Source organism: Vipera ursinii (genome assembly GCF_947247035.1).
Source record: "Vipera ursinii genome assembly, chromosome: 2".
Taxonomy (NCBI): domain Eukaryota; kingdom Metazoa; phylum Chordata; class Lepidosauria; order Squamata; family Viperidae; genus Vipera; species Vipera ursinii.
The window spans coordinates 205,915,910-205,933,369 of record NC_139513.1 but is presented as its reverse complement, the minus strand read 5'-3'; the positions used below and the strand labels follow the sequence as shown (position 1 = coordinate 205,933,369).

General features: G+C 41.1%; 1 protein-coding gene across 1 annotated transcript in view; it reads right to left on the bottom strand.

Moving 5' to 3' along the window:
- GRIN3A (glutamate ionotropic receptor NMDA type subunit 3A) overlaps positions 1 to 5,247 on the bottom strand; it is a gene marked incomplete at both ends in the record, with an annotated part of 120,381 nt that extends 115,134 nt beyond the window's left edge. Inside the window, one exon of the mRNA XM_083353483.1 lies at positions 4,531 to 5,247. Within this exon, the coding sequence (XP_083209609.1) occupies positions 4,531 to 5,247 (717 nt within the window). The remainder of the gene's footprint in view (positions 1 to 4,530) is intronic.
- Positions 5,248 to 17,460: the final 12,213 nt, after the last annotated feature.

Sequence of the window (17,460 nt, the reverse complement as noted above, 5' to 3'; positions counted from 1 at the left end):
GCAAATGAAGCTGTACTTTATCAGCGTCCGTGCTCATTCTTCTAGATTAGCGATATACTACTAGCACATGTAGAATTGCATGCCACAGGCTAATAACTTTCATTATTAAATATGACCAGGCCAATTTTGTAGTTTAGAGTAATTCCAGTAATATTCCTGGCACTGTTCCTGAGGTATAAAGTTGCTTTACAATCCTGGAGGATGAGCCCCTTTACAAAGTCATCAAAAAACGTTCACCAAAGTTGTTGATCGTTCTGGACATGCTAGGAAATCATGCTTTGGAGCTCAAAAGTTAACGAAGCAGCTTAAAAAAAATTGACACCAAGCAAGAGGAAAGACACACTGTGAAGTTTTAGAATCGAATATGCTATAGTCGAAATGTGGCCCCATTATCAAGGCTAAAGGTACATAGTGTAATGGGGATGTAACAGAATTTCAAACTGTATTATAAATAAAAAGTAATGAGGACCACCTGATGGTTGAAGAACAGAATGTTAATCTATCCATCACAAATATACAAATATACATATGGATAACATACTTTCAGTGGCATCGTTGTCATTGGGAAGAAGCTCATCTGACTGTTAACAGAAAACATGGGTGGGATATTTGTGACCATCCATTTCCAGTATCATTTCTCACAATCTGTGCTGATGGAGCTACCTTCAACAATCTTTGGAAGGCTACTAGTTTCCAAATCCTGACTTATTACCTTCCCTGATGAATCCTCATCAGACTAATAGGAGGAAGAAAGGCTGATTGACCAACCCACGGAGAGAAGGGGCCTTTCTCCTGATATCTCAGAATTAGCCTGAAATGTGTATCCCAGCACCAGTTCTTGAAGAGACCCACAACTCCTAGTCTATAAGAATGGAAGTACTGTTGAGTTTTCAAACCTGGACTAAGCTTGTATTGAATCTTTTGTTATTTATGCATGGACAGCTTTGGGCAAAAGGCAGTCAAATGTTGGATAGAATGCTGGCTATAACTTTTCCTTGTTTTTAAAAAGGAAGGTGTATGCAGTATGTGCCCAAACTTTATTACTTGGACTTTAGGAGCTCAGATTGTTGCTTGAGTATTCCTACCCAAGTAGGTTGTTCTAATTGTATGGTACTGCCTATGTTCCTGAGGCATGGACTTGATGTTGGCTTCTTCCTTGATGCTTTCCTACCATTTTGAGCACCTCTTGCAGCCCTACTCTTGTGTTGTGAGTTCCTTGATTAGAACTCCATAGTATAAAGAGCCACTCTTGTAGGACAGATACACTAACACAACATCCAAGAACAGAACTACTGAACCTAATGCAGATTGATATGGTTATGGTTGGCTTGAAACATGAGCACCTCATAGAAACTAAAGGATGACATAGCTGGATACTCACACAACAGACTAATTTCTAGCAGTAATTACCCTGGATACCAGAGTGGTGTCACAACAAAGGTGTTAGGGCCAAGGAGACCCAGGGTATAAGTCTAGTAATAAATACATGAATGAAATGATATCAATTCAGCTTTCTATGGAATAAATATAATTGAGTTGACAGAATCCAAACTATCTGATTTAACAGTACCCTACATATAATTGGCTAAACATGTTGACTAAAGGATTAAAAAGGTTCTGCAATTTAGAAGAAGTAGCTATCATTTTAGGACATAGAAATATAATCTTAATTTTTTTAAAAAAAATCTTTAACTTTTACAATTGCATCCCATCTTCATCCCCCAGGAAACTCCAGATTGGACACAAAGGATCTCTATTTTATCTTTGATAAATGACTCTTTGATGGTAGAGAGAGAGGTAATGCCTGGCCTAAAATCATCTGGTGAGATTGATGATTAAGGAACTGCTTGAATCTGGGGTTTTCTGATCTGAGTTTATGACTTTAACCATCAAATCACATACTTTGGAGCACTAGGTCAACATTCGGAACAAGCGTTTTTAGAGTTAAATGTAAACTTCAGCATTTACTCTTAAATACTCAATGTGATTTAGTGAATTCAGAAGTGCTATGTCTGCAAAGAAACTAGAGAAGTTAGTAGAGGAGAAGCTAAATATGAATCAGTGATGAGGTTTGGAATACCAAATAAATAAATGTGGTAATGCAATTTTCATTTCCACTCTAGAAATGCCGTGGGTTCTTTAGATTAGGAGAATGAGTGCTCCAATTTTGTTCTGCTTTGATCTGGTTGCACTATAATTTTTTTGTCCAGTTTTAGGCCATACACTTGAAAAGGATTATTGACATACTGAAATATGTTTGAAGAAAGGCTATAAAAATAATGTAAAGACCAAATTCTATGAAAATAGGAGAAGAACCTAGATGCAGACGAAGAGGAGGAGGAGGAGGAGGAGGAGGAGCCCAATTTTTAAAATTAAGGACAGTCACATATTCTAATGTTTCTGATGGTAGTATTTGAATTAAATGTTTCAAATTACACATACACATTCTTCAATGAAAGAAAGTACAAACTGGAATGGCACATATACTGCCTTAGAAAATCTTGGGGTTTTTTTGCTATCTATAAAATGTTTAAAATTTAGAGGTGTAATTCTGTTATATCATAATTATACATGTAGTTTTACAGTTTTACAGCAAATCTTACAAATCTCTGTATTGCATAAGACTGTTTGTCAATATATTTACAATGTTATCCTTAGCGCATTCTCATATTCCCTCTCTGCATGCATACGTACATTACAGTTTGTTATATCATCCAAACCTTATTTATCTTTATAATGGAAGTAAATCCCATTGAGTTAAATAAGGATTATTCCAAACTAAATAGTCAGGTTTGTAATCTTAATCTTCCCAGTTCTTCAGTTCTTTGCATTGGAGAAGAAGGAAATGCTTTTCAAACTTTGAACTGACTTTTTAATTCTAAGAAAATAATGTAAATTGGGCTTAATGAAAAGAGAAAAGAAAGTTTTTACGGGTTATAATAGGCTACTAACTTGTATAATGTTGCCTTTTCTCAAAATCTAGGTATCAAATCACTGATCTCTGGTGATTGATCCTAGATTCTAAATATAATGTAAAGGAACAGAAATGTTTCCTTTTTAACAGATATTTGAAGTTGCTCAGCTTAATAAGACTCATGCAGTACCTTGAATATGCAGAAGTAATGTTGGAAATGTGAATTCTGGTTTCTATTATTAACAGTGATTAATAGCCAAACATCTCAAATATAACATTTCAGTTTTGTTGTACACTGCCCAGAGCCACTTGCCTGTACGATGTGGCTATATAAAATAGATAGATAGATAGATAGATAGATAGATAGATAGATAGATAGATAGATAAATTTGTTTCATTCTATGTGGTTTTTACACAAACCAAGAAATTAATACTTCTCTCTCTCTGCTAGAACATAGCTCTCTTTCCTTTATCAGTACATTAAATGATCTCAAGAGACATGGAACCAGGAAAACAAAGGCAGCTTGAGGTGTTTAATCTATTTCGCAATCACCCACGATGTTTGCCTAACAAAAGAAAAGTAAAATAGGGTTTCTTTCATTCATTTAGATTGAGTGGCTCTCCACCTGAATTCTCCCAGAACACGCAAAGTCTCTGATTTCAGAGTTAAATAGGGTTCAACACACAGACACAGACACGCACTCGCGCACGCACACACAGACAGGCAAACAGGTACATATATTTCTCTTATACCGTGGAAACAGTCTGAGCACAAAGGCTGCTTTAGATCTCCAACAACTTCACCTGGCGGAGCAAAGACTACTTTTCTATCTCAGAGGGGGAAAAAAAAAACCAAACCCCAGTCCAAGTAAAAATTCAGCATCGCAAGCAACAGCACAGAACGAGCAGCTTTATTTATTTTTATTTTTATTTTTATTTTATTTTAATTCCATTTATATCCCGCCCTTCTCCGAAGACTCAGGGCGGCTTACAAGCTTAGCAGTAGCCTTCATTCTATGTATATGCCTGCTGGTTAGGGCTTTCACACACACACACCCCAAGCGGCATTATTACACAGTCAGCTTAATTGCCCCCAACAATCTGGGTCCTCATTTGACCTACCTCGGAAGGATGGAAGGCTGAGTCAACCTTGAGCCTGGTGGGATGCGAACCTGCACTAATGGCAGGCAGCTGGTGTTACTTTAAGGAGGCATCAGCCCACTGCTCCACCAAGGCTCTTTTTAACCGAAAGGATTTGTGTTTGTGTCTCTGTGTGTGTGGGGGGAGGGGAAGGGGGGGCGGGGGGGGGGGCGGGACTCGTTTCTGTCCCGCTGCTGCACCTGAATTGGCTGCCTGGGAAGCGTGACGCTGTCCATGGTCCTGAATTCCTAAACCGGCTTTGCAAACTAAAGGCAACTCGTCCGAACTCTTGCACGGGAACCGCCCTCCCTCCTCCCGGCATCCTTGCTGAAGATCTTCAATATTTATCGCGGGTCCGGGAGCGCGGGTCCTCTCCGTGCCGCCACTTCTCCGCGCACGTCCACAGAGGCAAGACCCCCCCCCCAGGTCTCTCTCCCTCTCCCCGCTCCGATCCTCCGCCGCCGCCGCCCCCTTACCTGACTCTTTCGAGGAAACTCATTGAGTACGATGCTGATCACCGGGATGTGCAAAGCGGTGGCGACGAAGTCCATCTGTAAGATCTCGCTTCTGCTCTGCGGAAAGGCAAGAATGGCCGAGACCCCTTGTACCACCACAGTGTGGCAGATGCTCTGCAAGAAGGAGACCGGGTCGTTGCTCCAGGAGGAGGCGCTGGGCGAAGAAAAAGGGAAAAGAGGTAGATCGCCCAGGCCCGCCTCGATAGCCATCACCACTTCCAGAGAAAGGTTGTAGGGCAGAAGCCCCTTGACGCGGTTGAGGTTCTCCACCGCCAACAGGAGCGCCTCCCTCGGTATTAGAGGCGCTTGCGGCGCCCGGTCCGGACTCTCTTTGTCGATCAGGTTCTCAGTGCCCAGGTGCGCTCTCCTTCTCACACTGCTCCCAGTTTTCCACCTTTCTGGAGTCCCGGAGTCCTGCCACCCAGATTCTTCCCCGGCAGAGTCGCTTCGAAGCGGGATGTCATTGTGAGCTCTCCAGCCTCCTGCCCCGTCTTGGGAGGTAGCCCAAGGTTGCAGGTGCGCCGCCCCGATCCTTACCGTATGCCCGATCCGTTTCAGGATCCGGCAAGGCTGCGGGTGGCAAGAAGAGAGGGGCACCCCGGCCAACACGAGGGCGCAGGGCGGCGGGAACAGCAGACAGACTCTGCTCAGGAGCCACCAAACACTCAGTCTCCACATCACTGGAGAGCCAAATGCCCGGCACGTCAGGAGAAACCCCCTTTCTCCCTCTCTGCCTTTCCACCTCAGCCACCTCCCCCTCCACCGCTGCTAGGCGCTTCTCTCCCAGCCGCTCTCCCACCGCCAGCCATACAAGTTGCGGGGTTATTCAGGCGCCTCGGAGGCTCCCACCACCTACACAGCCGGTTTCCTCCCACGGGGAATCCCTGCTCCAGGAAGTCCCCCCAGACTTCTCCCAGGGGTCGCCTCCCCAGACTGGGCTCTAGGGATTAAGAGCCATTCCATTCTACCCCAGGAGGGTCGTCGCAACCCTTCGGGGCAATCTGCTGGATCTCCATGGCTCGAATCCACCAGAAGAACCGGCTCGGAGATCCAGATTTCCAGACGCCTCTGAGGACCGCAAGAGTCAGGAACCCACCCTCCAGAGATGCCTCATCTCCCTTCGGCCACTTCCCCTTTCTTCTCGCCGCTTCTCTCTCTCTCCCCCCCCGCCCCCCCCTACTTCGCCTTCGCCTCTTTTCCAGTCCTCTGCCTTCCCTTTGCAGTTTGTTTCGAAAGCTCTTGTCAAAGGGAAAGCCAAAGTTGCCAAGCAGGAGGGTAAGCAAGTAGCGGGAACGGTTCTTCCTCGTCCGAAGGAGCTCCAGTCGGTCGCTTGGCTAGCTAAACGCCCACTGCCTGCCTGCCAAGGCGGCTTTGGAAAGGCGAACAGGTAGCGCTCTGAGCGGGACAAACGCCCCGCGAGGAACGCTGGGAGTTGTAGTCATTCTAGCCGCACTGTTGGAAGCCTCCCTGGCGCCGGGGCTTTCTCCAAATGTTGTGCTGAAATTCATGTTTAGTGTGTTAGTGGAGCCATGTTTAAGGAGTCCTTTCCCCACTGGGAACGGTCTAGTATCTGAAGGGGAAAGAGGACGCAGTTAAGAAATTCTACTCTCAAATTCTCCCCCTCCCCTTTTTAAAGGATAGAGCAAAAATACATCCCCAAACATTTTATGTATTGCTCCAAACATATATCCTCCAACAAGACATGTCCCTCCCCCCTATTCATTTTCTTTTCACAGCTGCATGATGAGAAGAAGACATTCAACAAGACCAGTCAAAGTGATCCACCTGCTCTTTTGCTTTTTAAGCACTTCATCAAGGCATGGGGAAGGGAAGGAAGATGGAGGCAGAAGTGGGGATGGTCAGCTTCTGGGAGAAGAACATGACCCCTTTATGAAGCACCTTCGGATTCATCAGCGCAGGAGGTGTCTATCTCCTTCCGAATTTTAACCAATAATATCTCTAATGTTAACACAAATAACAAGGGCGATAACGGACACCCTTGCCTTGTGCCCTTCTCAATATTACATGCTTCTGTCAAGCTATTATTAACTATAATTCGGGCAGTTTGTTTTTGATATAATGCCCTAATCGGTTGTAAAAAATTTTCCCCAAAATCCATTTTATCTAAAACTTTCAACAAAAATTTCCAATTCAATTGATCAAAAGCTTTTTCAGCATCTAAAAAAATTAGCACCGCAGCAATCTGGTTGTTCCTTTCCAAAAACTCTAACACATCAACTATATGGCTCACATTATTTTTCATTTGCCTACCACTAATAAACCCTGTTTGATCCCCATGAATCACCTGTTGCAGAACCCTCATCAGTCTATTAGCCAAAACCTTAGCAAATATCTTGTAATCTGTGTTTAAAAGCGATATCGGTCTATAATTTTTAACTTGAGTAGCATCTTGGTCTTCCTTCGGAATCAAAGAGATAAAAGCTGTTCTCCAAGACGGTGGTACCTTTCTCCCCCTCTGGATTGTCTGGAACAGTTCCTTTAACGGTTTTATCATTTCTAATTGTAAATTTTTATAATAGGCCGCAGTCAAGCCATCCGTACCTGGTGCTTTATCCACCTTCAATTCCTTAATTGCTGTAAAAATTTCTTCTTCTGTGATCAGTTGAATAATCCCTTCTTTTGTACTTGCGTAAGAACCGGGATGCTAGCATTTTCCAAATATATATCAATGTCTTTTTCATTAATTTTCTCCTTAGCATATAATTTAGAATAAAAATCCACAAAAGCGTCCTTAATAAGGTCCTGTTGAAACACAACCCTTCCTTTATGCTCAATCTTGTCTATATTAGAAGCCCTTTGTTTTTTCCTCAATCTATAAGCTAACCATCTGCCTGGTTTGTTAGCGTTACAAAAAGTGTTATGCCTGGCAAACCGCAGATTGGTTGCCACTTGGTCAGCCATTAATTTATCAAATTGTCCTCTTAACAATTTAATAGCCTCCTTAGTCTTCACATCCTCTGAATTCAAAATCAAAGCCTTTTCTTTTTCCTTTATTTCATTCTCCAGTTCTTTCCTCCTAGCTTCCACAGCACGTCTATGTTTGTTGTTCATATATATCAACACCCCTCTCATGTATGCCTTGCTAGCATCCCACACCATGTCCATAGAAGTACCTTTGTTCATATTAGTTTCAAAAAAATCCTTCATCCGCTGTTTGCATTCTTCCACATTTCTCTGATTTCTAAACAAATTCTCATTTATGCGCCACGAGCGCCTGTCTCTTTTCTCCTTATCAATCTCTAACCACACTGGACTATGATCAGAGATAGTTCTTGCACAAATCTTCACCTTTTTAGTCCTCAAAAAAAAGTCATTAGTCACCAAAATAAAATCAATCCTCGAAAAAGATTGATGTCTATCAGAATAAAAAGTATAATCCTTTTCCTGCAAGTGTCTCTCGCGCCAGATATCTCGCAATTCCAAGTCATCCTTCATTTCAAAAAAAGATTTAGGCAGTCTAGCATGACTTGGAATGCACTTAAAAGCTCCAGCCTTATCCATCTGCACATCCATAACACCATTCCAATCCCCCATAAAAATAAAAGATTTATAATCCAACTGGGTAAGCTTTGTATAAAGTAAACTAAAAAAGTCAGCCTGTTGTTGTTGTTGATTAGGGGCATACAGTCCAACTAGAAGCGTCTTTTTGCCTTCTAGCAACAAGTCTATCAGTACGTATCTTCCATGCTTATCTGCTTCAATTAAATCCGCTGTTATGGCACTTTTAATATAAACAACCACTCCATTTTTCTTATTCATTGCAGAGGCAACAAAATGCGTACCCAGTCTTGAGTTCAATAAAAACTTTTGGTCCATAGCCCTAATGTGCGTTTCTTGCAAACATATAACATCTATCTTAAATTGTTTTAAATATTGAAAAACCTTCTTTCTCTTCTGTGGTGAATTTAGTCCATTAACATTCCAAGTCAAAAATTTAGTTGCCATGCATATCCTCCCAAAGCTCTTGAAGCACTGCTTTGATAGGACTATCCTCTTTAGGCCGTGCTCCTCCCACTGCTTGGCTATGAGTACGTTGTGAAGATTCTGAAGACTTTTGCTGGTCTTGTTCTTTTATTTTCTTTGCTCTTTTTAAAGCAGCACGCGTTACCCTTTGCTCTCTAGGATCATCCAAAGAGGTTGTAGCTTGATCTCCTCCAGCACCATTTTCCTCAGTTTCATCCTCTTGATGTTCTCCTTCTCCTTCTCCAGATCCCTTTGCAGCTTCCAGAAGTGTTAATGGGGTTGCTTTTAAAACAGTATTGTAGAAATCACACGCTTGCTTCACAGTAATCAACCGGTACCTTTTGCCTTCATACATCACCATCAACCCGTCTGGAATCTCCCATCTGAACCTTATGTCTCGTTGCTTGAGCTCTTGCACAAGAAATGTAAAGTCCTTCCTTCTCCTCAAAATCTTTGGAGGGATCTCCTTTAAAACCAAGACTTCTTGATCAGCAATCACAACTTTAGCATCATAGGCAGCTTGTATAACTTCATCTCTGATTTCTCTTTTTGTGAAGTAAACCACCACATCTCTAGGCAACTTTCTCTGTCTGGCAATCCATGAGTTTACACGGAACACTTTATCCATAGCTGCTCTTATTTCAGATGCTGGCTGATTCAATACCACTTCAAAAGCCTCAGAAACCAGCTGCTTTAAATCTTCCTTAATGTTCTCTTTTAAACCTCTGATTCTAACAGCAAACTGCATCTGGTAATATTGGGCAAGGCTTAACTCCCTTTCCATTTTGTCTCTTAAATTTTCATTCTCCCGTACTTTAACTTCTAATATTTCATTCTTTTGAGTCAAATCATCCAATTTTTCATCTAAATCTTCCACACATTCCGCCACTTTATGCACTGAAGACAAAATGTCTACCTTCATCACGCTGAGCTTCTGTTCCATCCTCTCTTCCATTCTCTCCTCCAGTTTCTCCAATTTCTCCTCCATCTGTGCAAATTTATCAGCCATTGATTGATTAATTGACTCCAAAAGTACCTGGGCATGTTTATCCAAAGCATCTCGTAAGTCCTTCGGTGTCAGTACATCAGGAGGGTGCAACGCCTGTAATGATGATTGTTGCACCGGAGAAGATCCACCACTCCGAAGAGTTTTAGGGGGAGGTTTAGCCGCCATCTTTTACTTTTCAATTGTGACGCACTTTCACTTAAAGTTTAAAAAGTCCATCAAGCTCGAGAGTATAATAAAATAATCCTCTTCACCTTTTCCTCTTGTACCACTCTGCCTGCTCCTTTAATCCATAGTCCTTTCTTCAGGCAGGGGTGGTCGCAGATGCCTGGCTCTGCTCCAAGAAGTCCGGAGCAGAGACGCCAGCCAGCTGGGAGCAACCCAGGCTTCAGGGGAGTTCAATCCTTCAGCCGCCCAAGCTCCAAGCTCAGGCGGCCCCGGAGAACTCTACCCCTACCTGGGGCCTCACCCCTCCTCTTCTCCCGAGGAGGGGGCTTCAAATTCGCCCGAACAGCTGATCAGCGCTGTTTCGGGCGAAAAAACAACAGCTGAGCCGCGGGCAGCCCGGAAAGGCTGTCTCCGTCGCCGCGGAGCCACCGGAAGTCCATTACGTTCTCTACTTTTTAAATGCTTCTGTATGTTGAGGGATGAAGAAAAAGGCCATAAAATGAATAAATTTAGAGTTTTGGACAAGGACTAAGGAAACCCATGTTGACATTCCAAATAAACTATGTAGTTCATTGATTATCTTGCCTCGACCCTCTCTTTCCCTATCCTACTTGCACAGTTTTTTTCATGAGGAAAATAATGGAAGGATAGCCATCTAGCTGCTGGAGTTAAGGTAAATATAAATACCAACAGATCCAATATATAGAACTGTCTTCTCTTAGTCCCAAGTATCTTAAATAACTATTTCCTTAATTGGCAATAATTTGTTTTTGTACAGGTGTGTGTGTGTGTGTGTGTGTTTACTGGATTTAAGCATTGACTATCCCAAACCTGAAATTTGAAGGTCCATTTAACCACAATTTTGTTTAATTCTAGGCATAGATCTGGCCTCCTGCCCTAAGGCAGGGGTTCCCAACTGGGGGAGCTCGCAACCCCTTGGGGTGCGAGACAATATTCCAGGAGGTGCAAAAACTTGGGTTTTCAAAATTGTAGCATATATGCATAATTTGTTGCCGTTATTTCAAACTTTTGTAAGGGGTGCGAGAATATATCAGAAGCATTCTAGGGGTGTGGGGTATAGAAAAGGCTGGGAGTTGCTGGCCTACGGTATCAGCTTTTGAACCATTTCTTTACCAGCTTTACCATTTTTGTATGATAACAGCTGGGGATAATGTTTAATTTGTTGGTTTTCTTTTTCTCCAACTGTAATAAAAGTAGGCACAAAAGGACTACAGCCATCTTAGTTTCTTTTTGCCATATTAGATGGACTTCCTCTGTCTTCCTGTTTGGTGGACGCTTGTCATTTGCTCTACAAATGCAAAGGAAGATTATTTGTAGGTTTTAAAACAGCTCTGTGCTGCAGGGTAATATAAACCCCATAGATGCAGAAGGAATTGAAAAGAAATCAAGGAAGGAGCATACATTTTCATGTTAGACATGCTGCTATAGCCATAGTCCTGTGTTAAATTTAGCCATAGTCCTGTGTTAAATTAACATATGCCTTTTCTAAGATGAGGCCAATTTGGAATTCGGGTTGATTTTCACTCATAATTGAAGCATCTATTAAAAATACTTCTAGAGACAGCTATGGAGATAACAGCTCCACACGGAGAAATGCCCACTAGGACTACAAAAAAAAATGCATAATTTAACATACAGGATATACTTTTTAAAAATTTATGCAAATAAACGTGTTCCATCAGCTTAGCCAACAGCAAAAGAGAAAGAGGACTTTTTCCTTACTTGTGCTGGAAGATCAGCAGCTGTTTGTTCCCCCAGTATTCATATTTCTGAGAAACAAGATTGTTCTATTACTTTGGTTAAGATTCAGCTGTTTCTAATCTTCTCTTAGCTGCCATCTAGCGGTGGCCATTTTCTAACAAGGTGCAGAATGTAAGGACAACTGAGACACATGAAGCTGTTCCATCTTAATTATCCCTTGCTACCTTATTACCCATTTTGCTCTCTGATCTTTTCTCATTCCAGTTAGTCCCAAAGCTTCCTCCTCCCCCCTCCACCCCTTTGTGGCTTCTCTAGCCCCTTTTCCTTATGTGTTCTCCTTTTTTTTAAGTTATAAGAAAAAAGTGCAGAGACTTTGAAATTATTTATTGATAGTGAACACCTGGACCACACGTTAGATAGAAACACCTGCATGGGCCTGGATTATTTACGGGAGTACCTTTTGCCGGCGTTAACTTCCCATCGTCCTGTGCGCTCCCACAGAGAGGGCATCCTCAGGGTGCCGTCGGTCAGGGAATGTTGACTGGCAGCCCCCAGGGGGAGAGCATTCTCTGTGGGCGCGCCTGCCCTCTGGAACCAGCTTCCTGTTGAGCTCCGGATGGCTCCCGACCTTCGCTCTTTTTGCCGCAACCTGAAGACTTGGCTATTTGAACTTGCTGGCCTGGACTGAGGGACTGGGGTTTTAGATTTTAGATTTTAAATTTTAGAACGTGTTTTATTTTTTAGGGCTACTTGGTTTAATTTATTTTAATTTTTGTATATTATGTGTTGTATATAGTGTTTTAATTGCCCTGTACACCGCCCCGAGTCCTTCGGGAGTAGGGGCGGTATATAAATCCAAATAATAAATAAATAATAAATAATCTGTTTGCAGTCTTCCCTCTTATCCTGGAACCAGGAGGAAAGGTAATGAATTTTGTTCTTCTCTGGTGATACTAGCCTTTAAGGGGAGAAATTACAAACAGCTGTAAAATTATGGTAGCTTTATGCAACAAATTGATTTATCTTAATTGTTCTAATATTTATAATCCACTCGTTAAAAAGCTACAAAAAGGGCTTAAAGTACAATTAAACAATAGTGATAGATTATGTGCCACCAAGCTGGCATTGATTCTTAGCAACCCCGTAGATTTCCCCCCCCCAGCATATCCGTCTCTAGTCTTCCCTTTTAGCTCATCCAATGGTGTTCCCATCACTGCTATAATGTAGTCAGTTCACCATGATGCTGGTTGTCCTCTACTTCTTTTTCCTTCACCTTTTGTATCATTAGAGCAGGGTTCTTCAAACCTGGCCCTTTTATGACTTGTGGACTTCAACTCCAATAATTCCTCAGCCAGTGATGCTGGCTGAGGAATTCTGGGACTTGAAGTCCACAAGTCATAAAAGGGCCAAGTTTGAAGAGCCCTGCATTAGAGCCTTCTCCAGAGAGCTGGCTTTTCACATAATGTGTGTGAAATAGGATAATTTGAACCTGGTCATTTGGAACTCTGGTGAGAATTCTGGGACATCCGATCCATTTGTTCGTTTTCTTGGCTTCCGTGATATTCGTAGGAGTATTTTCTAATAGCAGGGTTCAAAAGCATCAACACTCTTGCTATCCTCCTTCTTCACAGTCCAACTTTCTCTTCCAATGGGTGTTACAGGGAATACCATTGCTGGCCTGATTATGATGGATTGGGTCAACTCACTGAGCCAACTCACCACGGCCAACTCACCATGGTCAACTCACCGTGGCCAATTTGTGGCAGGAAAACTCTCCATGGCCAACTTGCCACAGGACAACTTGCCGTGGGACAATTCAACAATTCAGTTCAGTTATTTAAAATAGTTTAAAAAGTATTTTAATTTTCGTCACTCACATTTCATTTTGTCCCTCCTTTGGCATCCTTTTTTATGATTCTATTCCACTAATTCTTCGATATTAGCATAACTCTTGTCCTGCAGTGAGCTGTCCTGTGGCAAATTGGCCATGATAGGTTGTTGTAGTCCCTGATCATGATCTAATTAAACAATATCCATATGTTTAAAAAGCGATTGCTTTGTGCACAGCATTGAGACAGGAGCTAGTAGAGGGGAAATAACTGCAGAAGAATTGGTGTTGCCTTCACATCCAAGCTACTGCTTCTCAAGGATGCTTAGATGGAACTTTAACAAGATTCTTCTTTAGATACTAACACCTGAACAAATTCAAAAAAAGTCACAGAGATAAGTCTGTATAAAATTTAACATAGCAATTATTTAACTTTGAGCACAACACAGATCTTTTTGTGTTCCCTTCAGTAAGTCAAACAATTGGGTGCTGATTCAAAAGCAGTAAAGGGGAATAGCTTCTCTTGATAGGCTATTCAAGAGATGGTTTTTCAAAATGTGTTCAGCAGAATCCTAGGGCTCCACAGGAACTTGATGAGATTCTATGAAAGAGCAAGGGAGAGAAAGAAGGAAACTGGAAAACCAGCCTCAGATACAGTTTATTATCCCCAATAAAACATTCAAGTCATTATTTTCATCCTCCTCAAATTCCACCTCTGGGCCTTAGTTGGGCTTCTCTGTACAAATGTCTAATAGCATATTTTAAAGTAGGAAAAAACAAAGGTGGCTTTAAAAGCGAAGAGGGGAAAAAAGGAAACACAATGTGCTTTTTTTATTGAAAAGTTTTAAAATACATTTTATCTTTAACAATCCCCCCTCCCCCTCCCCAACCTATCCCTCCCTACCCCTCCCCCCCCTTTCCCCCCTCACCCCCCCCCCCCCGACTTCCCAGAGCTAAGTACAGGGTATAAAAACAAAGAACAATCATAAGCATCCATATGCTACCAATAATAAATTCTTAAATCTATCACTCTCTAGCTCATATAAGATAACTACAAGCAATACTAATATTTCATATAGAAAAAAAAGAAAATAGAAAGGAAGACTTATTCAAATGCTAAATGAAACTTTTTAGTCCCATATTTGTTCTGGATATATTCAATCCATTTTTTCCACTCCATAATATAACGTTCTTGTGAATGATCTTTCAAATAAGCCGAGATCTTTGCCATTTCTGCCAGGTCAGAAACCTTTAAAGTCCATTCTTCTATAGTCGGCAGTTCCTCCTTCTTCCAATATTGACCTATTAAAAGTCTTGCTGCTGTAATTAAATTCAACATCAACTTAGTGTCCACAACAGTAGCATCTGCAATTATACCCAACAAAAAGAATTGCGGACAAAATTTTATCCTTTGCTTGAAGATCTTCTGCATATTCCACCAAATTTTAATCCAAAAGGCCTTAACCTTTTTGCAGGTCCACCATATGTGAAAATATGTTGCATCTTCGCCACCACACCTCCAGCATTTTGGCTGATAATTCGGATACATACTTGCAAGCTTTTTAAGATCTAAATGCCATCTATAAAACATTTTATAAAAGTTCTCTCTTAGATTTTGAGCTTGTGTAAATTTTACGTTCCTCACCCAGAGAAACACAATGTACTTATTAGACAAAAAAAATGGTAAAATGGGCTACCTCGAGAGCTCTATTGCTACTTGTCTGGAAATAATATATGCTGGTAGTCCTTGACTTTTAACAATTCATTTACTGACAGTCTGAAGTTACAGCGGCCCTGAAAAATGACCATTTTTCACACTTACAACTGTTGCAGCATCTTCATGCTTGTCAATTGACTCATAGTTACGACGGGCTGCAGTGTCCCAGAGTCACGTGATCACGGTTTGTAACCTTCTGACAAGCAAAGTCAATGGGGAAGCCAGATTCACTTAAGAACCATGTTGCTGACTCAACAACTGCAGCGATTCACCTAATAACTGTGCCAAGAAAGGTCATAAAATGGGGCAAAAACTCACTTAACAAATGTCTCCGCAACAAAAATTTTGGGCCCAATTGTCACAGTAAGTTGAGGGCTACATGTAATGCAATGTATAATGTGATATATAATGTCACAGGCTTCCTCCTCCTCTTCCTTCTTCCTTATTCCCAAATTCAGTAAAATAAACCCAGCAAATATTACAGACTGTTTCTGGGAACAATCACATTATAGATTTAAACCGGTTGAATAGTCATTCCGTGTCCCAAGGGAATCTGAAAGGATTGTGCTTAAATAAAGGGCAGGGATTTTATAACAGCTATTTCTTAGGATTATTGTGTACTTACGATTCATGTGCCTCTTTGTGGGATGCTGTGACATTTAAACTGCTGCGAAACTGATAGAGGCTTGAAAGGCAGATCAGCTCCCACAATGCTCTGAATTAAAGAGAGGCCGTCATAATTTACAGCAGATCATTAGTGTCACTCCATTTCCATTCAAATAAACTCAAGTCAACTGTGAAAAGTGTGACAGAACTTTTTATTTATGCTCTTAGCAGTCCAAAGAGAAACTTACCAGTCTATTTTAGGAATTAGATGTAATTATATTGTTTCTTTTTTATTTATTTATTTTTTTTGGCTTAGGAAAAAAAAATTACTCCCTGTTTTGGTGACTTCTTAGAAACGTATCTTGAAAAACTCGAAGGCTATTTTATGACCTTAGTCCAATACAAGGAGCCCTCGACTTACAGCAGTTTGTGTAGTGACCCTTCATGGTTACGACGACACTGAAAAGAAATGACTTATGACCATTTTTCACATTTGTGACCATTGCAGTGTTCCCATGGTCACTGATCAAAATCCAGGTGCTTGGCAACTGACTCATATTTATGACGGTGGCAGTGTCCCGGGGTCATGTGATCACCTTTTGCAGTCTTCTGACAAGCAAACTCAATGGGGAAGCCAGATTCACTTAACAACCCTGTTGCTGACTTAAAACTTCAAGTGATTCACTTAATTATCGTAGCTCAGGTGAGGCAACAATAATATTTTATTTATGTTGTGGTGCAGTGGAGCCTGTAAGGTAGAGCATTAAAACTTATTTGGTTAAATTGAAAAATCTAAAACTGCGCAAGAGGGTGCTGGTCTTTGATAAATGGCTACGTTATTATGCATACTTGCACAGTCAGCCAAATATTTAGAACAGGTGTGGCATTTTTGTCCACCTATCAAGTCCTTCCCAAGGACCTGGGATAGGCAGAAGTTTTTTGTTTGATGGCGTTAAAGGTTACATCGTCGCAGGATGTAAGCAGTTCCAAGTAAAGCTCCCTTTTGCAATATTATTATTGAATATTATTTGATTAAAAAGCATGTTACTGGAAAAAATATCCACAACCAACATTCAATTTCTTACACTGACCACAGGGGGAAAAAATTGGACTTAAGCATATATTGAAATGTAAAGATAAAAACCAAAAGGCAATTCTTCCTCTTGTGTATGTGCAGAAACCTGACTCTGGGAGAAAATGAGTTTTGAATGAGCTTGTTTGGCTAGTAAGTTTTGAAAGTCAGGTTGGAAGGGTCCATTTCATAACTACTGACCACCAAAGTTATTTGGGAGTTTTTAATCAAAACAAGCTTTAAATCATGACATTAAAAACGGTTAAAATATAATTAAAACCATTAAAAACAAGTAAAACTAATTTAGCAATTAGCCGCTAGTTTCGGGAACTTTCAAATAGCTAATAAAGAAGTTAAGCTTCTTAACCCAACAGAAAGTGCATTTCAAGGATCTAACATCTGTTCATTTCCCTAAATCCAGAAATCTAAAAGCCAGCAAGGAACAGATCGTGGCGCTTTCTTTCCTGTGTTGTGAAACATTGTAGTCCATTTTATTCTTATATACAATCCTGGGCTAAATTTTTACCCTCTTTTTGCCTTTTGCCAAACCTTTAGTCAAGTGAAATCTAGCAATCCAGTTCAAGGTCCTTTTGTTGTTATTGTTGTTCTTTTAACAATTGGGAGACCTCCTGCGGCGAAATACAGAGCAGTCTGATTTTACACAACTCAGAAAAAAAAACACCAAAAAAACCTCGAGTTCTGAAACGAGATATATTTCATATTCTTTCAGGGGCTGTTAGTCTTATTTACAAATAAGAGTCCCCAGCCTTCTCTCTCAGTCATCTGTC